This window comes from Synchiropus splendidus, chromosome 2 (assembly GCF_027744825.2).
Source record: "Synchiropus splendidus isolate RoL2022-P1 chromosome 2, RoL_Sspl_1.0, whole genome shotgun sequence".
Lineage (NCBI taxonomy): Eukaryota > Metazoa > Chordata > Actinopteri > Syngnathiformes > Callionymidae > Synchiropus > Synchiropus splendidus.
In genome coordinates this window covers 10,357,329-10,380,572 of record NC_071335.1, presented here as the reverse complement: position 1 = coordinate 10,380,572, position 23,244 = coordinate 10,357,329, and the positions used below count along the sequence as shown (strand labels likewise).

Below are 23,244 nucleotides of genomic sequence, written 5' to 3'. Positions count from 1 at the left end.
ACCTGGCCTTACGTCTAAGACACGTATTACAAGATGACATTATTACAGATGACAACACTCTATTCTTTAAAGCCATATGTTTTGTGATGCTTTGTGATGTTTATGTGATGCACCATGTGCATCACATAAACATGCACCATGTGCATCACATTTTTATGTGATGCACCATGTGCATCACATAAAAATTAAACATTTATTTAAAACAGGAAATTAAATCACCTTTTCCCATCACTTGAATCCTGCCGAAACAGAGAAAAACTGGGTCCGTGAGACAACAGAACATAAAAAGCCAGGAGTCAGCTGAGGTTCTTGAAAACTTTTACCTCTGGTTTGTTGACCTTCTTCATTTCTTGGCTTGTTAACCAGGAAGCTACTTTGCTTTTACCAGTTCCTCTGGTGCTTGGAGTCAGTCCATCTTGGGTGCTTGGAGTCAGCTTTCCTCATCATCATGAATATAAACACCTGCGATTGGCACGCACACACACACTGAATAGCCTGCTGACTCGCTACGACACCAGAGACAGAGAGAATGTCAAGGCCTCGCTAAAGGGTCTGGCACTTCTCTCAGGAAAGCCCTTGACCTTCAATTCATCAACGGTCCCACAGCAGACGTGTCAAACTCAACCACACAAGGGGCCAACTTTTTAAACAGTCACTGAAGGGCCTTTCACTGGGAATACTAGAAAAGTAAAACGTACCATTTAACTTCTCCTTGAAGCACAAAGCTACATCTCCTTTCACCTAGTGTCAGATGGCAACATGCATTGTCAGTGATCTAGTTTTGGCGAACTTCATTTTAAGACAACTGAAAAGTTTGACACAGCATCCGCGCTTCTCAGTCACCAAACTTGTGTGTCGCACACAGAGCTTTAATGTCTTCTGGAGGTCCTTCATATGTCTCGAACACTTGCGGTCGCCATTTCACTTCTGATCCATTTCAAAGATAATTAGTCATTTTCTACAAATTTCTATTCTAGAAAAATATGAAACTACCAGAGTAAGATGCTAAAACTGAACAGGTTTATAAGTGTGTAATAATAATAATAATAATAATAATAATAATAAAATCATGACAGCAAAGTCATGAAATTATAGTTTCTGTCTCCAATGTGTTTACACATTTCCTAGATGATATTGATGAAATAGTGCAAAAGTTTTCACTCACGACTGAGAATTTGTGGATGGTCCCCCAACTTGGCCCTGCTAGCGAGGGAGATCGTCCGAGATCAGCGACCGCTTTAGGGGACACAGACCAAACAACACCGTCCATGGTGGAGCCAATATCCAACATCCAACTAATTTGACCGCAGAGCAGATGAGCTCACTCCTGCTCCTTTTAAATCAATATGAAACAAATATTGGGAGAAATGGTTCCCACACCGTACGTATTGTATCAGAACTGCACAGGTTAAATGGAGGATCTTGAAATTATTGATTCAATAATACTGGATTAAAAAATTATAATAGCAAATAGAAATGAGCAATCTTCAGATTACAATGAAAATTATTACTTTAATAATAAAAAAAATCAATTCACAAAGTTGCAAGATATAACCATGTGCACATGCGCTCACCAGTAAACCAGTTAGTCGGTAACTTCTTATTCCATTAGGCAGACGGATCAGCTCAGGCAGTGGCACATAGCACTGTTAGTGAAAGTTGAGGAAAGTTTGATTCTTCTTCAAACTTCTGCTGCATCCAGGCCATGCTAAATAACAATAATGGCACGACCATGTCGACATTCAGTGAGATTTTTATGAAAGACGAAAGGGAAAAATGAATCCTATGGTAAATATGTATTTTGAAGGAAACATGGAACATTGCCGTTTCAAAACAAATCAAAAGAAAGACACATTGTGATTTCAAACCGTAATGATATAGTAACTCTCAACATTATCCCACCCTTGTGCTCACCCTATTTTTCCATTTCCTTCTTCAAAGATTTATTATAACAGTCAGGTAAGAAATCATTTACTATTGCCACAGTACATCGGTATTTCTGATAATTCACAGCATCCTATCTGTCGTAGTTATCTGACATAACTGGTTAGTACATAGTAACAGTTAAAGTGCTAAGAAAGGTCCCTTGGATTTAAACCTTTAAACAAAGAGCTAATGGAATTGTACAGGCCAAGCATCTAGTTAACTTGTAAGTGACAATTCTGTGGTAAAAAAAAATAGAGTAAATAACATTTACTTGAAGGCACCCATCTGAAATGACTGACTGGATTGCTTCTGAAGGACCAGTAACCCAGAGCAGGTCATTCATTACAGGTCATGTCACAACTTGGTGTCGGGGAAAAATTAAGACTGGAAATACACTTTTATTGTTGCTGCTGTATATCATTCTCTACCTAGACAAACAACCATAACGCAGCTTTTGGCACTAAACCATTCACAGTAACCGTTCATCAACACCAGATGAAGAAGCCATCTTAGCTTTGTCTAAATGTTTTGGATCAGAACCGTAAATCCATTTTCACGCTGCACTAGATCCAACCTCTGCACTGAAAAAAAGGGAAAAATAGAATTTGCATCATCATAAGCCACCATCCTGCAGTTCAGCAATTGAATTTGATTCACAAAGAGAAGTTCACTCCCGACAGACAGACGTTCTCGAGTACGAAAACATGAATGCCGAATGTTATTTCTGAGGGCCGACTGCCTCAGGGCCCAGTCAGCATCCACTGTGGTTCCACTCAGTCAGGGGATTCCAGCAGATACCGGTGTTAATCAACAGGTGGCGCTGGCGGCTCTCTCTGATCACTCTGCAAAGCAAAGTTGAGGACAGAGATTAACAGCATCGTCATGAGATCCTTCAAAAAATACATCGGATTGTTTGGAAGGCCATTGCTAATCTCGCGAGAGTTGACTCACTTCAACAAGATACGCTACCGAAGACGACCACAAGATGGCGGTAATCGCGAAACAAAGAGCCGTGAGAGAGGCGAGGCTTTAAAAATGTGTATTTGACTTCAATATTTCTTCTTTGTTTTGGCATTTCCGTGTTTAATTTTATCCTAAAGTAATCTTCTTATTCTTACAAAAATCTGTTTTCGAACTTTTATTCCTGGTTTATTTTTTAACTCTACCAGGGGAAGGATTCCATCTACAACTTGGGCGGGAACATACAATTTTCAAACTAAGAACCATTAAACTGCATCTCTGACTCCGCTTCTATAACCCCATTCTGCAGTCTGGATCATTCATTGTATTGTATTCATTGTATCAGTATCATTCAATCAATCATCTGACAGAATCTCCGACAGAAGCCAATAAATTCTTGATCTCTTCAACAACTATTTTCAGACCATTTTCAGTTTCTCCACAAAATTTGGTGAAAAAGCACAAAGCAAAGGTTGATTGTAGCTTAGTTTTTCCTAAATCCAAACTTAATCACGATTAGTCTGTTGCACAACGTAAGAAAAATATTACTTAATACTAATAAATATTACATTAGGTATGTCAACATCCACTGACATATGTCAACGTAACATTTATTTATTCTCCGACAACTACAATTTACATTGAAAATGACATTTAATACATTACTTCGTGGACACACCACTAACCCAGCTTCTCCACAGCATGAATTATTTGTCCTTGTTTGTAAAAGTCGTTGATATTAATTTGAACCACCATGGCCAGAACACAAACCCAAAACATTTCACCCCAGCAGTGCCACAGACTTTCCATCAAACTAGAGGCCATTTTAAAATATGATGACACATGCGTAAACTGAGAAACACAGTGAAGAGGATGACGGAAACCGACTGTAATATTGAGTCCATTATTTAGTCATCGTCAACTACTTCGATTTTGTTTTTATGAAGACAACCAGAATCATTTGAAATTTAAAACAGGTCGTACCACATATATTACAATCCTAATGTTTATTATGCCACATTAACACAGGAAAATACCAGATACTGACAATACAGTAGAGTTTCTAAACATTTTACCACTGACTTTCTCAGCAACTTACTACAGAACAGGCAGGGGCTCAGCTCCACTCTTTCCAACATAAAACAAGTGCCTGATATCTTTGCATCTGATTTGTCTTGAGACATGATTGACACCCTGAAGTGTAACTTAAGTGTGCTTCCGAGCTAGTGAGTCAAGCAGAGCAGCCAATCACTGCAGCAGAGGATGAAGAAAACCTTACACCTTAAAGACGCCTCAGGGCTCTTGCTTGGTGTGTTCATGTTCAGTATGTCATGTTTTACATGTTTATAGCTGTGAATCAGAAGAATCTACTTAAGATGAGACAGCACAAACATAATGAAAGAAAAAAAAAGAGACATGAGTGGCACTCAGAAATAAAAGCAGATTTACTGACATTGTCTGGTCCGGTGGGCTTGGCAGCGATACGAGGCCGTCGGAGACTTGCAGGACGCAGCAAGAACAGAAGCAGAGCCAGCACCATCCATCCTATCACGATCATAGGGAAGCTGAAGTCACCTCCTGCTCCCCCGGACCCACTTGGACCTGGCACTAAACAAAAAGATTTTGCTTGTTTCACTCAAGGAGGAAGCACTTCTCACAAGAGGTGACCTGAAAATGAGTTAGTGATCGTACTCACGTTCCAGAAGGCACTCTGTGTCTGTGCAGTAAGACTGAGCTTGCCGGAGCTGAAAATGTAAGGCGGAAACTTTTTCAGGCTGAATATTGATCCTGGTGGGTTTTTTTTGTATCAGACATGGAAGAACCGAATCAAATCACTTTCAACTCTGCGTAAAAATGTACGCCCCAGAAAACACATTGGTGCGTGAGTTCATCATCCAACAGTAATCTCAGACTCCACACAACTTAAACCACTCTGACAAATGTTATACAGGTTACTGGACTTCTCAGAGTGCAGCAGTAAGATTGTATAGCATAGATCCCAACAAGGCACCTCTGTTCTTCGACCATGACAGAATGACATTTTGCTTCCCTGGGCTTGTGTTGGTCAGTCCCTCATCTGGGACAATAAAGTGTCGCTGTAAAATATTTGCTGGCTGGTCTAAAGGGATGTGACTATAAAACATAGCTAGAAAAGGATGTCAGACTTCTGCCAAGCTGCTCGTTTCACATGACAATAAAAACACAGCAAACCATAAAACAACTGACATGATCCAAGATCTGTGTTGGCTCACGGCAAATGCACAGAACCCAGCTGGGATTCAGTTCAATAACAATAACACATCTTGTCTCCACAGTACCATGAGAGTAGTTCACATTTTACAACTGCAACTCTTGAAGACAGGAAATGTGATATTGTGGAGGACTTTCATGTTTGTCTTTAATGTTAGTATGCTGCCAACAGTCAACATTTCTACACTATAGGATAAACAAAGGCAATCTATTTAGAAAAACTTATTTTACGTCTTAGTACGCTCAGAGAAATACTTGTTGCTCGAATAAATAGCATGTCCACATGTTTAAGTCATATAAATGGCCAGAAATGATCTAAATTAAATAGATGAAGATGTAGGTTAAAAATATCAGCCTGTACAATACACCCGCTGAACGATAACAATTTCTAGGTTGAAGCCTTTTACTGCGAGTGGTTTTACAGGTTTCACTTGAACACAAACAGACTGATGTAACACGAGCTATTCCTCAGTCTAGTTGAAAATCCCTCACTAACAGTGCATTCTCAGTGTCAACACTGAACAGGATTCAGGATGTGGCGACCAGGCCGAAGAAACATCTGGGTGCCTCTTACTGGGACTTGCATGGTTTTTCTTTTTCTTGCTCTCACCAAACAAAGTTATCTTTGATGTGTCGTACTCACCAGGTTGATAAGACGCCTCATTGCATGCTCATGGGAGCAGATGCACTCACATGGGTCGAAACCTCCCTCTGCCATGTCTCACCAGTGAGTGTTCACCTGAAAATGAAACGCCTGTAAGCAGATAAAGCAATGAATCGAAGGGCAGTAGCGCTCACTTTAACAACAGTGTTTTCAAAAGCGAAGGGAGGAGTTCTGCTCTGCTAACTCCCAGGAGTCGAGTCACTCCTTGGACTGTGAGCAACACCAAATATTAGCAGGACTGGATCTAAATCAGAATGAATAATGATGGCACATGTGATTATATAAGAGTACATGATACCTCTATGTCATTTTAAATGGCACTAGAAAATGGTGTGGTTGGCTCAAAACTAAGGTCATTTATTTTAAGTGCACCAGAAATACACTCACCAAGAATGCATGTGTGACCAACGAAAATAAAAAGCTTCGCACAATACCAGCAGTCTCACATGAGTAGATGGAAAGTGGACTCAAGTGAGAAAGTATGATGGTCAGGGAGAATCTCTTAGGTTCCGAGATATTGTTTAGAGACACATTTCCAGTTTACTGCCAGTCACCATCAATTTAGTTTGGCTAACAACTAAGACCGTTGTTGGCCCCCATGTGTGATTGAGCCTCACACTGTGCTATAGATGTTAAAATAACTTACTTATATTGTATAGCAATTCTCTTGAAGGAAAATCTCCTTCCACAATAAACATTTTATGAAAGGACTATTCAAAGCTCTAGCCATGATCAAGTGACACAGATATCCAAATGAAACATTGGAGCATTTAGTGGATTATCTTAGACTGCCTTTACCCACAATGAGAAATTTGGGTTGTTATGGCAGCATACAGACATTAACGATATATAAGAACATTACAGACATAGACAAAGCAACAACACAACCAACACTGTGGAAACTGAAGAATTAACGCCATAATAAAATAATAAACATGCTTAAAATAAATGTTAAAAATTGAGTCCAGAGTTCACCACTGCGCAACGAGCCCTGGTTTAGAACCGATGTGGTGAAATACGCTTCGTCGTAGAGGACCATCATGGAGAGCAACTGGATTCCACTCCAAGCTTTTATTTGTTGATTTACATTAAAAAACGAGCGGATGCCAATACAAGTGTCTACTGGCAACAAATGTCTATTCCCTATGTGACACTCGATTCAGTTTTATTATGTGGTTCGATGTCGCCATTTTAATAGTTTGGACAAAGTTCTGGGGTCATTCGGCAAATCAAGCATTTCGTTGGTATCTCGACAGCTCGGGATCATTTTAAATGTTACTGACTCAGCTGACTGTCAGTTAGTGTACACCGTTGGTAGCACCACTCTGGAGCCGACAACATATATCAGGCTCTTTGTCACATTCACGAACCGCGACACTTCACTTCCATATTAACGTCGGACAAGCTTCTTTGCCAAGTTAGCAAAAACTGGAATTGACGGCCAACACGGGAAGGATGTTATGTGCAGTGAACCACACAAGACTTACTTTAATCCAAGTGCAATCGGAGGTAAACAGTACAGTTGTGATTTGGCACGAAAACTCGCAGCAGCAACTCCACTCCCAACATCTGTGTTTACAACACGTGAACAAACGACGCTCAACACACACATCCGGGTTCTTTGAAGGGGACAGCGAGGGCGGGGAGTTAATAAAAAAGCTCTATTTTATTGGTGGGAGGGATTAATGGACGGGCAAGTATTCCAATCAAAATCTAGGAACCGTGTAAACAAACAACCTGGCCCCAAAGAAGCTCTTGTTGAGCTACCATTTTATTTCACTTTATTTGATGAACAGTATACGAGGAATATAAGTTGCCGAACTGTTAAAATTCTCATTGAATTCCGTGACTTCTTGGATATTATCATGTGTGATTAGTATTAAATATTATTATGAATACCAGAGTGCTCTGCGAATATCCATATTTTAATACTAAATACAAATATGGAAACTAGCTGGAATTCTTTAGAATAAAATCAAGCATTAAACAAAGCCATAACACAAGGAAATACATTTAAAACGTTATTTTTCTATCATTTCTTCTGTGTTGTGCGGCAGCCACTGGTAGAGAGAAGAAAGAAGCCTCCTCAAAGTCATCTGGAGGAATAAATGACCAACTGAGAGACAATGTCTCCTCTGCCTGTCCTGGGTTTCCAGCCAGTCACACATGTCCAGAGTATGCTCCTCTCACTGTGAAAGAGCAGCGCACTACTATGAGTGTCTCCTGGATGACTGAACACTTAAAAGTATTTAAAGCCATTCACGCACAGTGTTTGCTATAGACATTGAGTGGTCGTGACAGGGTGCTTTTCTGGTGTGGAATGAAGTGAGACAAATTGGAGAGACACTTGTGTGAAGGATGGGAAGTTCTGGCCCTCTGTCGGTCATGCTTTTTGTCCTCTTTGACAGCCTTCGCACAGGTTACTGGGGACCTTCACCCGCTCACTCATTTAGGTGTTTCCCCATGAAATCCCGTGTGAGATATGTGTTTCCTGCAATATACAACGCGTTTTTAGAGTTGAGACTCAGCTGCCTTTAATATCTAACAAAGCCACCGGCACTCAACGATGGCAAAGATCACTTGATTCTCCTTCTAATTGAGGGAGTTTGCTTAAAAGGAGAAGCCCGCAGATGAGTTCTAGAAAACACGCATCATGTGATGAGAAATGTCACCAGACTGCCTCGACAAAACCTGAATCAGAATCATCCTGACTGAAAGTTCTCGCTGCAGCTTTGTTCCTGGACCCAGCGACCGCTGCATTGCATGCGGGGGAATGCTCTGACTGCTCTGTCTGGGTCGATCAAGACTGAGCTGAAAGCGAAAGGAAAGAGGGTTCTCGAGAAGGCTGCCTGCCGTCAGACGCCAGACGAACCGCAGCGGGAGGAAGGGGCCCCTGGTCAGACAGCACAGGTAGCTCGGCTGACTCAACCATGGCTAACATCGCGGTCCAAAGGATCAAGAGGGAGTTCAAAGAAGTTATTAAAAGTGAAGAGGTACCTTGATACTACGGACTTTTACCACACACGATTGTACTTCTTGTTTTTTTGACCATACTGAACTGTTCGAGCGGAGACCTCCACCTTCAGTGTCGTCCCAACGCCGTGTTGCCGTCATGGCCTAGACAGCACAACTTCAGCTAGCATTAGCTCCCGTCAAAACACCCCGCTGTGCTCGCTCAACAACGCTTATTTTAACCCCGGTTAGGTGGTGGGTGGAAATGCGTTCCATGTCGGAAGAGAATGCCAAACACGGTCTTGTAAACCACTCGAGCTACATGGGTGTTTTTCTCTGTCAACACTGGCGTAGCGACCGAGAGAGCTAATTTTGACACCTCAGCAACAGCTAGCGTTGCTAATCCGAAATTACTTTCACAATCGTTACTTTCATTAGTTTTAGTTTCGCTCTTAAGTCATAGCTGGGAAGTAAGTTCTGTCATGGTCTCGCTCAGGGATCTGAATGTTATCATTCTCACAATGTTTTGTGTCAGAAATCTAGTTGGACTACATTGTTTACTCAACTACCGTGAATAATTTGTACTTGCTCTTCCAGTTATTTGGTTATTATTAGTGGTTTTGTTCGCTAGTGAGGGGATAGTGAGAGATGTGGAAGTGAAGAGTGCTGTACTGTACTCATTATTACCACGGCCACCTTTAATTTCACGTGTACCTGTGCTGTGTTTACGCTGCAGATAAGTAAAAACCAGATAAAGGTCGATTTGGTGGATGAGAACTTCACAGAGCTCCGGGGAGAGATAGCGGGTCCTCCTGACACTCCATATGAAGGTATTGTCTCATTACTTATTGGAGTTTCTAAGTTTGGTTTCATGACAAGCCTTGTCGCTGTTTTTCTCTCAAGGTGGCAGATTTCAACTTGAAATAAAAATTCCTGAAACCTATCCTTTTAATCCTCCCAAGGTAAGTGAGATGTTCCCCATTCTTCAAGTCGGTTTTCATGCTTGCTACACTTGTGGTGATAGACTTGGTCACAGAGATGAGCCGAGAATGTCTGTCTACAGACAGTGTTTTCATATCTAGTGTGCAAGTCTGTTTCAGTGGGGTCAGAGTGAGTAGTGAGGAAGGCAGAACTGAGGTCTCTGAGATGTCCCAACAAGAAGCGAGCTGCTTGATGGAGCAGATTTTCCTTGCCTCGATGAAATAGCGCTTGCGATTCAAGCGTCGGAAGATTCGATCATAATAGTTTCATGAAATCTTTTTTAAGCGTCTACAAATACTCCACATATTTGCTGTGCTGTGTAATGCTTTTGACAAGTAAAAATCTGAAGTGTATTTCAAACTTCTCATCAGATAGTCTCCGTGACCGCTGTTTCTTTGAACACTTTCAGGGTTCTATAGAGCAGAGGCAGCAGAATCGAGAGACTAGACAGTGTGATGGCAATGAGACTAAGATGTAGTGTATTGCACCATGTGCTTGAGTTAAGAAGTTACTTCTTCATGATATCCAGTATCTGAGAGCGAAGTTAGTGACCCCAATACTGATGCACGACCTCTATCATAACCTCAGATTTGTAATTCATGGACTACTGCTCTAGCGTACTCCCACCAATGATAGATGACCCATAATGCACTGCAACGCTGTACTTGGTAGGAGCGGTTGATTTAAGTCAATATTGTATTCCTGATTAAACATCTCTGTGTTTATTAAAAGGAGTAAATGTTGATCTTGTTTGACCTGGAGATACTGTGAGGCCAACATTTTGTTTGCTTCCAAATGAAATTGTGGTTTTCAGGTACGATTCATCACCAAGATCTGGCACCCAAACATCAGCTCTGTGACTGGAGCCATATGCCTGGATATTTTAAAAGATCAGTGGTGAGCATCTGTGTACTCTTTGGTCTGTCATGGACGGAGCAAAACTGGACTTTGTGCCACCAGGGCCGCCGCCATGACCCTGCGCACGGTGCTGTTGTCGCTCCAGGCCTTACTTGCCGCAGCCGAACCAGACGACCCGCAAGACGCCGTTGTAGCGAACCAGGTTGGATCTGTGATGAGAAAAGTATTGCGGCGCAGATGTCCTCACATTCTCTGTGTCCTCAGTATAAACAGAACCCGGAAATGTTCAAACAGACGGCACGGTTTTGGTCTCACATCTACGCAGGAGCTGCCGTCTACAGTCCAGATTACACCTGCAAAATAGAAAAACTCTGTGCCATGGGATTTGATAAGGTGAGACACCATCACTGAATTTCTCTTACAGGAGGGCGCCACACGAAGAGTGTAAAGTAGCACAGCGAGGCTGTGCCGAGTGAAAGGAAGACGGGTTAGAAGCAGGTGATGTTAACATATCTGGCGATATAGACTGTCAGTTTCATGGGACTGGCATGAAGAAGCAGGTCCATGCTGCAGTGATGGAGGATTCATGCAGGCTGGTAACTGGCTGCTGCCCACATATGCTCCTGTTGATCTGCACTATGTTGGTGGATGAACTTTTTTAAAAGGCAAGCTGCTGACTCTCCCGTGAGCCAAAATGTCTCGTCTCAGTGAGTGGTTTCATTGCGACTTCAAATAAGACGAGTAGAAGATGACTATTCAGGTGTTGAAGCAGTCGCCTTGGATGAGCACTAGTGACCGCTGCCGGTTTGAGGTGCAATCTGTCAGTCAGATCAACTATTTATGGGATTACATTTAAGATGAGGTTGAGTTGACTTATGAATCTTTGGCATGTTCAGCCGCTACTCTCAGCCACCTAAAGGGTCGTCCAAGAACCAAGCTAATAGTGATCACAGCTTAGACTGATGATTCCAGATGCGTTACTAACTTTGGTAGGTTGTTTGCTTGTTGGAGATGTTGTGGAATGTGGCTCTGAACTGACCGTCTCTTGCAGAATGCAGTTATAGTGGCCTTGTCTTCAAAATCCTGGGATGTAGAAACGGCTACGGAGCAGCTACTTAGCAACTGAGTCTCTGCCAAATGTGAGGATTCCAAACATTCTGCTTCATCATCACCCCCCACCTTGTCCCATTCATCACGGAATCCCAAGCCCACAAACTCATGAGCTGCTGAGTGAGCATGACTCCTACTCCATCACGTCCCTCAGTCTGAGGCGCTTCTCCTGTTCTCTGCCCTCCAAGACTGCAGCGACGGGAATCTTCAGAGTGAGACGAGGAAGTCAAATCCATGGCAGCTCTCGCTCCTTCAGCGATGGCTCACAACAATTGTCTCTTCAGACTCTCAACACTTGACTGGATCGTTTTCTGCATGATCTGTGTAAAATATCGACGCTTCAATCATCTGCAGAGGTTTGCTGGATCGCCACGTCTGTAAATATGGCCAACTGTACATTTTGGAAGGACAATGAGATGCTTTCTTATCGAAATGACGTGAGAAGGTTTGGATCATGAAATACGTCTTGCTGAGTAACACACGGTTGCATTTACTTTATACTTTGTAAGAAAACCTTTGTTTTTGAAGCCTTCTTGCACAGACATTTTAATCTTTTACTGAATGTTTGTTGCTTTATTTAATTTGGGCCCCACAGCTTGATGACTTCAACCCCTTTCCAGTTTGCCGGTTGATATATTTTTCTAGATCATTGGTGTCCAGATGTTGGATTTCAGTGACGCTGCAATATCTTATCATCCAAACTTGCTTTACTGCTCGGCCAAATCAAACTCTGATTTTGGAGTGGAGGCTGAAACCCTGCATGACATGTTTTCATTCAACATATCAAAGATGTACTGTAATCTAGGCGACACTTGATGACATCACACCGTTTCCTTGTAAATAGGGATTTGATGAAGAGCCATGTTCTCACTTAAGAGTGCACCGTTGGCAGGATCTATATTTTGTAAGAAAAGGAAAGTGTAGAAACCGTTTTGCACGATGATGAAGCAGAAATGAACGGTCTCTTGCATTTCTGTCGGATTGAGATTTATATTCTTGTTTCAGTGGAAACAAGCATCACCTGTATAAAAAGCATGGTTATTTATTGTGACACCGTCATGTTTGATTAAAAATCTTAAATCAAATTTGATCCAAGTCCTTTTTCCACCTCACACAGGATGGATGATCTGATATGCATCACTGTTACAGGTCGCATCTGTGGCTCTGCAAGACGAGGGAAACATCAGGAGGCAGACTTTTTCCTCTCAACAAATTTAATAAGCATCAATCGTATCCAGATTAAAACCTTTGTAAAATTGTCAGCTTTTCTTTTTCTTAAAAATGCTCCAAAAAAGAAGCGAAAGGAGACATGAAAGGAACTTATAAGTAGTAAGACCTACATACAACGGGCTTCAATTGTTAACTACAAGGTGTTTAAAACCAACTAGGATGTCAGTGGTGTGTGTGTGTGTGTGCGTGTGTATGTATGTATGGTTGCTTGTGTGTAAGAAAGGTCCATGTGTCCCGGAAAGTTTTAAGAGTTGTGGTACAAAGAGTTGGGCAGTATGAGGAAGAGTCCGCCCGCTCTCCAAACAGCATGTTCTCAGCAGTCGCTTTACCTGGAAGACAAGGAAATAGGACAGAGGCTCAACTTTTGTGATTCACAGAAAAAGTGAACTTCTCACATACTAGCTTTCACCCTTGAGCTTTCATCCATGTTGTGTTGGCCACTTCTCTCTAGCACAACAGTGTGAGTCAAAGCTTCTCTGCCCTGAATTTTTCTTTTTAACTTGAACATACTAAAATAAACTACCCCCGCTGACCAAATGCCAACCTCTGAGAAGACTGCCATCAGAACAAGTGATTTATTTGTACCTCAGAAACCACTGCCCAGCTCAAAGAAACAATAGACATCAAAACCTGTGTCTTTGCATGTCCTGTGTTATTCATCACTGACCGTGGAGAGACAGTGGTTCCTGACACTATTTGCAAGAAATGAGAAGGTGTCTACAGTGTCAAAGTCACAGGGAAAAGAAAAGCCTGTCCTCCTAGCGTCTACAGCTTCACTACTCACAGCAACTTCGCTCAGCTTTTTCCATTTTTCATTTTGGATCTGGTCTGCTCCCTGAGAGCATATCTGAAGCTCTCTGTCAGCTCACCCAAACATCCCTGCTGTGAGGAATAGTGACAATATGCAGAGGTGCTCTGTGTGATGAGCGACATCAGCTGCCGACACAATACCATTATAAGGGTTTGCTTCTCAGTTGCTCCTTGATAACAAGATGGTTTGTGTGAGTTCGACTTGAAGTGCTCACCTCTGCAAGTCCATCTGTCGATTTGTCCCTTCCTCGTTTTGCTGCAGTTTTGAAATCTTGGTGGCATCTGCTGAAGAGTTGGACTCAGCTGCCCGCTTCCTGCCTCGGCCAGCGCCAGTGGCGGTCGGCGTGGCAGCTCCTCCAGCCTTGTCGGCTCCTGTCGGAGTTTTGGGTGGGCGGCCTCGTCTTTTGGCAGGTGGTTTTTCACCTTGCACCCCGTCCACAGCCTGCATCTGAGACAGACGCCGGGAAAACAGTCAGCAGATAGTTCAACAAGGAGTGGGCGTTCAAACTGAACTCACCTTCTTCACCTCCACTTTCTTCACCTCCACCTTCTTCACCTCCACCTTCTTGATCACAGGGTTCTCATTGTTTTCCCTAGTCTGACTAGCCATCGACTCTGCATGTGTCACGCTTTTACTTCAGAGAGGACAGAAGAGAGGAACATTGAGGCAACAGCTGCTGCTTTCTGCTCGACTTCAATGTTGCACCAACCTGTTCTTGTTGATGGCTGAGGAGCTGAGTGGAGACGAGTTGCTGCTGGTGTTACTGGTGGTGTCCGTGGTGATGGTGGTGGTCTTAAAGATCTTTCTCCCTTGTACCATTATAGTTTTGTTCACCGTCGCCAACACAGGGGCCGGTTTGGGCTGTTGGAAGGACATGAGCGCTTGGTTTACACTCTGGCCTAAACCCTAATACAAGTGTGGCACAATGAAACCTTCTACTCACCTTTCCAGTGAGCAGCGTTTGTTTCATCTCTGCCGACAGATATTCTTTATCATTTTTGAAGTCCTGAAGAAGTCCAAAGAGCAGGAAGTTAAACAGATATTCTGACCTTGATTCATCAAAATGTCAAAAAGCTTCCCCTTCCATCACATTCATTGCACATTGTTATATAATAATAATAATAATAATAATAATAATAATAATAATAATTCAGGTCCCTGTATTGGGGCCTACAGCCTAAGGGACTTTACGAGGGCTTTGGCAGCATTTACATTAGATTTGAAACAGTGTGTGAAAACATCATGCTTTGTTGAGGTGTATAGGAAGTGTTTGGCATAAATAAGTAAGTTTAAATACACATCTCACACAAGCAGCTTGCAGTTGACTCAAGGCCAGATAAAGAAGGTTTGACCAATGAGGAAAATGAGCAATAGGACTGGCTGTTATTGGTGTCTCTCTTAGAACATTTAGAGTCAAAGTTAAATATTGCAGCTTAAACTGTCACATTGCAGGATTCATAACAAAGTACTTTGTGTTGACTTGAGTGACTATTCACTCTGAAAGACATAACCATTACGTCATAGACTCTGAATGCATTTTTTTATACATGGAACTCTCTATAGTGACATTAGTAGCGAGTGAGACTCAAAGACGGACACACCTGAACTAATCTTGTGTCATGTGTTCCATAAATTATTCACAGTCAAAGTCATTATCATTCAGTCGTGCAGAGAACACAGCACATACTGTGCAAGGTGGCAATCCTAGCGTGAATGAGAAAACAACGGCTTCACCTGGGCTACATGTCCGGTGGGGATTGGAACCCTGCAGGTTCCATTCCTCCCCACCACCTACTTCTGCCATTGCTGAGAATTCAGGGTTTGGTCCAGACAGACTGGTGAGCAGCCTTGCTCTAAAGCCCGGTACTAAAGATGCTCTAAAGCTAGCACTGAACTTCCAGCAATGTTGCATGTTTGTTATATGTCACCACAAGAATCAGCATTTGTGGTACTGTTGTTTGCAACCAGCAGTGTACTTTGTGAAAGTCCCCCTCCCCCCATTTTGAAACACAGAGAGTGTGAGAATTTCAAACATTACCTTGTCCTGCAATAGAAAGAACTTTGAGGGTAGAACCGGGTCCTTTGGTGAATCCAAGTGACAGGCAGTGCTCTTGTTGGCGATGACGAAGAGAGCCACATCAGAGACCACATAGAGCTTCTGAAAGCACAAACAACAAAAAAAAAAACAGCTCAGAGGAGGGAATACACCACGTAAAAATCTTTTTGGGATTTTACCTCATTGGCTTTTGCATCTTCGGGACACTGTGCGTCTTTACTCTGTTTGATATTCTCGACCATCTTTCGGAGGAAAGCGTGACTGTTGTTCTCGTTCTTGGTCATCAGCACCTCCAACATGAACCACAGGCACCTAAGAAAACCAATAGGTCCGATAGTATTTTTTGTTTCTCATGGCAAAATCAAGCTCAACAAAGCGAACGACTCACTCTTTCACATCTTTGAGCTGATCATAATCCTGTGGTTTTGTGAAATCCGGGTCATGAGCCAAAAGGTGGATCATATAAGGAACAACGTACTCGGGTAGGAAGGAGACAAGTTTGTCTAGCAGAAGGGAAACACAAATGTAATTGGTGAAGGTAATAGAAGGAGTGAGCGTGTGCAGATTGGACTCCTACCCTGAGAAATTTGGTTTTGCTTGATATACTCTCTGCGGACTGAAATGTTTTTGAGCAGGCACTGTCGGGCGTGGGCACGGCGCTCCTTCACTGGGTCTTTGGCACACAGAGCAAAGATCCCCAGATACTCCAAAGGCAGCGCCAGTTTGGCAAGAGCCACATGCAACTTCTGAGCAAAGATTTGACGGACCTGGTAGCACTCGTCCTAAAACAAAGAGAAATTGCACACACGTTAGCTGCGTCCTTTGTCAGGGGGTGTATTATTTCTTTCTCATGGATGACCCGGTGGTCGGACAAAGCATGGATGTAACACATTTCTGGAACAGAAAAGGCCATCGATTCACTCTCATACGTTTTCTTAAGTCCAAATTATTAAAAAAGAAATTTTCACTGAAGCCGAAATACATCAAAGCTCTATTAATCACCACTTCTACGACAAGGTCCGAGAACACGTGGCCTTGGTGACAAGGAAATGAAGACAAATATAATATATGACTGACGTTTATGACAAGTCCACACAGTTGGAACTGCTCTGGGGTGATGATGTCATGGTAACAGGGCTCCTGCGCCAGCTTCATGATGGCTCCTCCTGCAGCCAGTCTCAACCTGGACATGTCCGATTTACTTTTGGGAGAAAGACACAAGAAAACAATTGAAGAGAAAATTCAAACAGAAATTAAAACATCAATACCTGTAATCAGTGAAACGATTTGAAAAATGGACACATATTTTTGTTGCATCACACAAATGGCTAAAGAATGTAGCCAAAATAATGCATCAAATTTGAATCTGTATAAATGTATTAGATGTAGTAAAAGTATTTGCTCTGATTGCTGTAAAAATATTCAGTTAAGGCTGTTAGGCTATGGACATATAAGAGCAGAAAACACTGGTACGGACGAGAGTCTTTAATGTTGCCAGGCAAACATGTCACCTTTGTAATTAATGTACTGCCAAAGTCCCTTAGCAGTGTTTCCCCTAGTTTTCTGTATGGAGGGTGGCAACCTCACGATAGGTCCATGTTGGCTATGGTGACCGTTTAGAAATGTTTAGAAAACCGAGATGGGAATTTAGCTAATTGCATAATTCACATTGAGTAATGGAAAATGTGTGAATTGAAATAACTAGAAAGGCAGCAGCACCATGTCTCCCCTTTCAATCTGTTATCTTAAGTTTGCATCCTGCAGCACATGTGAGGGGAAAATGCGCTTCAAATTAAATATGCCATTTAAAGCACCAGCACTTGACGTAGCATGGAGAGTTTTCCAGGCTTGTGAAAGTGAGACCGGTGGATCCTCAGCAGCAGGAACACTAAGCAAATTGCCCAAAAAATAATTGTGAATTTCACAGAGCTAGATGACCAGCCTTTCTCAGGTGTCTTTTATGACTGAGACGGAAACAACCAAATCTGTTGTGGTTTTGGAGTCGGGGGCAGCGTTCATTAGCCACCTGAATCTGTGATTTGAAATTGTCCGGAGTGGAAATTTTCATAAATCCAGTTAATAAATGCTGCTACAATGTAAATATTTCACGGACACAGTAACGTCTCAAGAGATTCACCAAACTGCTCCGTCCCACATCAAATTAAATGTCTTTTCAGTTGTCCTTTTGACAGAATAGTTGCTGCATTGCTAGCACTACATGCTATTTGTCCCCCTCCTTGAAGAGGTATATAAACCATGGCCGAATTTAATGGTTAATTTTTTTCACATCATGAACACAGAAGTTTCTTCTGATAACAAATTCATGGTTGATCCATGTGAGCGGTGTCAGTGATCAGAAGCAAAAATCCTGATCGCAGTATCCCTAGAAATAACAGCTTTCTATTGTCTTTGAACCATACAGATTTATTTAATATATGTTTAACTGATAATAATGTATGATATTCAAAATGTATACCAAGAATCTTCACATACAAGTTTACTCACACCTTGATATTACCTAGTCACATTACACAGACGCTGGACATCAGCAGAACAATTCTACTACATTATTGAGTCTTTCTCAGACTGACTGATCCATCAGGGATCCATCTATTGTGAGACTTTCATTTTGTCCACTTGAGGCCACCGTAGCATGACCTGCCTGCGTTGTTGGGGAAAAAAAATCAAAGACAAATACGTTTCTTTCACAGACTACACCAGGGGTCACCAAACTGTTCCAGAAAGGGCTGCAGTGGGTTTTTGTCCCAACCAATCAAGCACACACAGTTTAACCAATCAGGTGTCAAATTGATACTTGGCACCAGTTTACAGATAACCTGGTTGGTGAAGCTGTGAGTGCATCATTGGTTGGAACAAAAAACTGCACCCACTGTGGACCTTTCTGGGACAGTTTGGTGACCCCTGGACTACACTGTAAATTGTTTCTCAGTTTCTTCACTTGTCCAGCTCTAAAAACGGCACCACTAGGCTCTGTCTCTTGCTCTCTCTCACATTTTGACCAATCGTGAGTGACTTTCACAGACAAAAAATAAACCATAAATCGGCTCTTTGACATTAGCCAGCCCCAATACATTATAGTAGCATTAAATGACTGCATGTCCCATCGTACAAAGTGGTTAAAAATGCGTGTGCGAGAGACTTAAGAGCCTGTTGTAATGCGCCTGCCCGTGTCTCAGTGGCCGCGCATTGGTCCGAGACCGTGCTGAGAGCGAAAGAGATTGAGATGATGATGAATCCGCGCAGAGAGAGGAGAGAGAAAATGACATGATGTGTTGATGGGAGTTGGATGCCAAGGTTTTTGAGCTAATGTAATAAAAGAACAAGTTGAAGAGCTGTTCTACGGGAACGGTAACTTTCCACCACGTTGGCTGTAATGTCGTGCAATGTTTAAAACTCCATTGGTCCCCGTAGGACCGCATCAATGGAAGTATTAAAGGGGAAACGCTGCTTAGGTACCATTATTGTACAGCCCTATATCAAACCTAGCTTTCAAGATACTGCATCGAACTACCTGAATTAATACATTTACACAGTTATTTACTGTATTGCCCCAAAACAATTATAATGAATGTGGTTTAATGTGTTACACAATCACAACAATAATAACCACTATACCTGATCTTCTTCTGCTCTGTAAGGTCACCCTCACTGACCAGCATGGCAGAGAGCAGGCGCAGGGTGGAGTTTGCGGATTTTGACTGGTTGTTTTTCATTCCTAACAACCAGCGCACCAGCAGTTTAATGGCCTGCACCTGGAGGAGAATCAACGAGAATCAGTCACTGGGCCAGAGCATGGATGTTAGAGCATAATAATAATAATAACTGCAAATCAGACCTTGGCTAAAACCTCAGGTGACACCTCCTCATCAGTGGTCCACAGCTTTCCATTCTTGTTTCCAATCGACTAGACACAAGAAGAAAATAAAATCTTATTTTAAATAAAACATTGAGATTTATATATCAAACTTTGTTGATTTTTAAGTGAGGTGAGGCAATAATCAGTTACGGTTTAACCCACCCTGTCGTTCATGAGCAAGTCCTTGACGATGAAGTTGGCGACAATAGATTTCATTGGTGAAGCAAACTGATCTGGAGCCAACATGGAGATGTGGCCCAAGGACACGAGCGGAGTGATGAGTTGCTCAGGCACATCTGCATTCAGACTCCGTGACAGAGGCTGAGGAAGTCAAGAAAACAGTTAACAGTCATATTTACGACTACATGGTAGGGAGGACGGTAATGTGGAAGAGGCTTGACGTTAAATATTCTGAGACGCTATTAGATAGATGGCTCACCTCAAATATCTGGGCAAGCTGCACCTCCTTGTTGTTGAAGATAGTGTGGATACAGTGTACAGCCTGCTTGGCCTGGTGAGGCGTCCCCCTCTTGGCTTTTTGATGCAGGATGGGAATGAGAGTGCTGTAAACGGTGAACAGCAACTTCGTCATTCGTCACTTTCAGATCAATAGTCATACAGATGGAGGAAACAGTGATGAGTCAATGTGACGCTTTCAACGTTACTTACGATCTGATTTGCGGAAGTTCTGTCTCGATCTTTTGACCTGTGTTCCGAAATATTTGGATGGCGGCCTCAGCCACTTTGTCGTCTTCCATCTTCAAACACTGAAGTAAAGACTCGTAAGTTTCTGCCGAGTGGAATGACGTAGGGTGGGTGAACGACAGGACCTAGACAGAAAGGTACATTTCGACAATCAGTCTCAGACATATCAAGCAGTTCAAAGCACTGCAGAAAAGCCATTTTGCACATTATCGATGCCGGCACAGTACCTTGAGGAGCTCTAGTCCTGCACGGATGGCCGTGTCAGGTGTCACGCCCTCGTCATCATCGTCTGCCGTGCCCTCAACAGACTTGTTCAGCAGTTTAACCAGAGCGCTGACAGACAAAGCACATAAAAATAAACTAATTTATGCATCCCATGGAGATGTACAATTCCTATAGAACATTGTCTAAATCTCACTACGTAAACTATCTGCATTCAAACGTTAGTGAAGTGTGACACACCTACAACTTCTTTACTTATACAATAATCGGCAATATTATTCAGGAACTGAAGGTGCATTGCAAATCTTTCATTGCAGTCACTCATTCATAAAAATACATTTTTGGAGAGGAATTGAATGTTTTAGAGTAAAATGTATTTTACCACTTTGAGCTTTTGGGAGGAAAAATCCTCTTCAAACAAATGAAGTTTGCCGCTACATACAGGTTACCCCTCCTGCTGCCGTTTGCTCTTACAGTGTTTTTCCATTCAACAGCAGTGTGCTGTAATGACACCACAACTCCACGAGGTGTCTCATCGCATAAGAAAACTGAATTGCAGCAAACAAAGTTATTCATCATCTAAAACTTAAAATCCAACGTCTGACAGGGACAAATGTTTATGGTCCCTGGTTTTGCACTAGCTGGATTAAGTTGCTTCGATACAAAATATTACAGTTTTGTTCAGAGTGCGACAATTGTTGACAGACCTACCTGATAGCCTCAGAGTCAATGTGAACAGGAGCGATGCGTTCCAGCAGGAACTTGACCATCTCCAGAAAGGGGTTGGTGGGTTGTTTGGGGAATGTTAGCTTCCGGGTGATCTCCCTCTGTAAAAAAAAAAAAAAACAAAAAAAAAACAAAACAGAAAGTTGTTATTGTCACTTACCAAAAACACAAGAAGTTCCTGGTTGTTAATGAGGCATAATTAGCACTTCATGTCTTCACAAAACAGAATGCAAAACCAGTTTATAATTATCGTTGGAGTTGTCGGAATTCAAGCAACAATGAAGTGATTACATTCTTCTTTAATATTAATGAGTGCATTCCAGATGAACTATCTTTTCTCACCACGCAGAGTTCAGCCTGCTTGCAGGAACATGTCGGACTGATGAGTACATCCAGTTGTGCTCGGAGTTTCTCATCTTCACCAAGCACCTGGTTGAACTTTTTCATGAAGTCCTGAGCTTTTCCTGCATCAGGAAGGTTCTCTGCACACAGAAGTAAGTTGCATTTAAATGTCCATTAGGGCCAGACGGCCTTGCAGCAAGAAGGTTGCGGGTTTGATTCTTGGGTTGGACCGGTGGCTTTTCTGCATGGAGCTTGTATGTTCACCCACTGAGCACGTGGGTTTTCTCCGGGTACTCCGGTTTCCTCCCACAGTCCAAAGACATGCTCACTAGGTTAAATGGATACTGTAAAATTGCCCCAGGGGTGTGTGCGTGTGTGTCCTGTGATGGACTGGCGACCTGTCCAGGGTGTATTCCAGCCCTCCCTGCAACCCTGAACAGGCCTAAGCGGTAATGACAATGTATGTATACATGTAAATGTTACTTAATGAAGCAGTTTATCTGATGACTAAATAAAAAGCTTGGGGTGGGGCTCTTGTCTAGCTTCTGTACACAAGAACTTCGAGATCTTGAGTTTGCATCATAAAAGCTACACTTGAATTTGTTTTCATGATGACAGACTTTTCCGTTGTATCATCGTGATGCTTTTCTGGACATTGTTGGAGTAGCCACCAACTGATTGTGTGCAAAACACAAACATAAGGGTCATGATGAAAAAAAAAAATATGCAAAATATATATGCAGAATTTTTTTGTGTAGATTGGGTTGTTAAGTTACACAAAATGAGCATTTCCAGAGAGGACATGAAAGGGAAATTAATATGAGCTTCAATCTGAGCTAACTTACTTGCGATATTCATCAGCTTGCCAAACATAGCAGTGTTATTTGCCTCAGACTGTGGGAGACAGAAACACAGGGGTTGGTTTGTTTATTGGTCAAAACAGAGAAAGATGTGAGAGACGACAGTGGGCCTATTTTTGCATTAAACACACCACAGGGAGGTTGTGAAGGTCAAGCAGCTCTTTGACCAGACCTCTGAGCATGTTCTGACACTTCCACATCTCATTCAGAGCCCTGACGAGACAAAACCATGAATGGAGGGACAATTAGTTATTGTTGCAGTTCAGAGAGCTCACATTGAAAGGTCAGTCCAGTTCTGACACAGTAATTAACGTAACAATATTACTGACTTGACAGCGTTTGTGTCCAGACAGGCATACAGATAATAGAGACACTTCATCTTCTCTTCCGTGTCCAGGCTGTGGGGGACCATGTACTGGGCAAAGATCTTTTCCACTAGTAATCTAAGAAAAGAACAACAATGTAAGTGAATAAGTAAACAGCGCATCAGAAATAAATGGGAACATGGAAATCTCACTTGTCATCAATGCTGTTCTGATAGTAGATATGCAGCAACTTGTCTTTAATCCAACTAATTTTGAGGGCAGTCTCTTTCCCAGCTTCATGGTGCAGGCAGTATTTCTTGTAAAGCTGAGCCAGACCCATCATAGCCTCCTTACGCACACGCCACTGCATATGAAAAGGTGGTAACAAAAGTTACAAGAGTTCTGTTCT

The 23,244-nt window shown here is 42.3% G+C and overlaps 3 protein-coding genes across 8 annotated transcripts in view; 1 reads left to right on the top strand and 2 right to left on the bottom strand.

Moving 5' to 3' along the window:
- Window positions 1-1,492: 1,492 nt before the first annotated feature.
- On the bottom strand, window positions 1,493-7,523 carry LOC128754301 (small integral membrane protein 14-like). Of its 2 annotated transcripts, none has more exons than XM_053856822.1 (5): window positions 7,288-7,523; window positions 5,780-5,875; window positions 4,583-4,631; window positions 4,340-4,494; window positions 1,493-2,768 (listed from the first exon to the last, which is right to left on the bottom strand). In XM_053856822.1, the coding sequence occupies exons 2-5, from the start codon at window positions 5,852-5,854 to the stop codon at window positions 2,730-2,732; spliced, it is 318 nt and encodes a 105-aa protein (XP_053712797.1). In that variant the 5' UTR covers window positions 5,855-5,875; window positions 7,288-7,523; the 3' UTR covers window positions 1,493-2,729. The 2 variants fall into 2 exon arrangements, with proteins under 2 accessions (XP_053712797.1, XP_053712796.1); XM_053856821.1 differs by having other exon boundaries at window positions 5,780-5,890; window positions 7,288-7,486.
- Window positions 7,524-8,399: 876 nt separating this feature from the next.
- LOC128753486 (ubiquitin-conjugating enzyme E2 K-like) lies at window positions 8,400-12,781 on the top strand. Of its 3 annotated transcripts, XM_053855232.1 has the most exons (8): window positions 8,400-8,710; window positions 9,489-9,582; window positions 9,656-9,714; window positions 10,548-10,630; window positions 10,694-10,793; window positions 10,856-10,984; window positions 11,643-11,730; window positions 11,890-12,781. In XM_053855232.1, the coding sequence occupies exons 1-7, from the start codon at window positions 8,564-8,566 to the stop codon at window positions 11,715-11,717; spliced, it is 687 nt and encodes a 228-aa protein (XP_053711207.1). In that variant the 5' UTR covers window positions 8,400-8,563; the 3' UTR covers window positions 11,718-11,730; window positions 11,890-12,781. The 3 variants fall into 3 exon arrangements, with proteins under 3 accessions (XP_053711207.1, XP_053711206.1, XP_053711208.1); XM_053855231.1 differs by having other exon boundaries at window positions 11,643-12,780; XM_053855233.1 differs by having other exon boundaries at window positions 8,563-8,793; window positions 11,643-12,780.
- LOC128753485 (sister chromatid cohesion protein PDS5 homolog A-like) overlaps window positions 12,354-23,244 on the bottom strand; it is a 25,304-nt gene continuing 14,413 nt past the window's right edge. For 2 of the 3 annotated variants that reach the window (XM_053855230.1, XM_053855228.1), the window contains exons 12-33: window positions 23,048-23,199; window positions 22,860-22,973; window positions 22,662-22,743; window positions 22,516-22,564; window positions 21,671-21,810; window positions 21,314-21,429; window positions 20,608-20,713; window positions 20,345-20,505; window positions 20,115-20,238; window positions 19,838-19,996; window positions 19,655-19,723; window positions 19,435-19,571; window positions 16,876-16,999; window positions 16,376-16,580; window positions 16,187-16,301; window positions 15,978-16,110; window positions 15,781-15,900; window positions 14,686-14,748; window positions 14,452-14,603; window positions 14,259-14,376; window positions 13,957-14,189; window positions 12,354-13,260 (exon numbers count right to left, since the gene is read on the bottom strand). In XM_053855230.1, the coding sequence (XP_053711205.1) occupies window positions 13,257-13,260; window positions 13,957-14,189; window positions 14,259-14,376; window positions 14,452-14,603; window positions 14,686-14,748; window positions 15,781-15,900; window positions 15,978-16,110; window positions 16,187-16,301; window positions 16,376-16,580; window positions 16,876-16,999; window positions 19,435-19,571; window positions 19,655-19,723; window positions 19,838-19,996; window positions 20,115-20,238; window positions 20,345-20,505; window positions 20,608-20,713; window positions 21,314-21,429; window positions 21,671-21,810; window positions 22,516-22,564; window positions 22,662-22,743; window positions 22,860-22,973; window positions 23,048-23,199 (2,676 nt within the window). In that variant the 3' untranslated portion in view covers window positions 12,354-13,256. The remainder of the gene's footprint in view (window positions 13,261-13,956; window positions 14,190-14,258; window positions 14,377-14,451; window positions 14,604-14,685; window positions 14,749-15,780; window positions 15,901-15,977; window positions 16,111-16,186; window positions 16,302-16,375; window positions 16,581-16,875; window positions 17,000-19,434; window positions 19,572-19,654; window positions 19,724-19,837; window positions 19,997-20,114; window positions 20,239-20,344; window positions 20,506-20,607; window positions 20,714-21,313; window positions 21,430-21,670; window positions 21,811-22,515; window positions 22,565-22,661; window positions 22,744-22,859; window positions 22,974-23,047; window positions 23,200-23,244) is intronic. The other variant, XM_053855229.1, reaches the window with a different exon arrangement.

Bases quoted from the DNA above. Each gene is read 5' to 3' on its own strand.
- LOC128754301 (XM_053856822.1), bottom strand. From the start codon at position 5,854: ATGGCAGAGGGAGGTTTCGACCCATGTGAGTGCATCTGCTCCCATGAG. The intron at 4,495-4,582 runs GTGAGTACGATC...CTTTTTGTTTAG, and splicing joins CACAGAGTGCCTTCTGGAAC to TGCCAGGTCCAAGTGGGTCC. The intron at 2,769-4,339 runs GTCAGTAAATCT...TTTGCTTTGCAG, and splicing joins AGCCCACCGGACCAGACAAT to AGTGATCAGAGAGAGCCGCC.
- LOC128753486 (XM_053855232.1), top strand. From the start codon at position 8,564: ATGCGGGGGAATGCTCTGACTGCTCTGTCTGGGTCGATCAAGACTGAG. The intron at 9,715-10,547 runs GTAAGTGAGATG...TGTGGTTTTCAG, and splicing joins ATCCTTTTAATCCTCCCAAG to GTACGATTCATCACCAAGAT. The intron at 10,631-10,693 runs GTGAGCATCTGT...TTGTGCCACCAG, and splicing joins GATATTTTAAAAGATCAGTG to GGCCGCCGCCATGACCCTGC.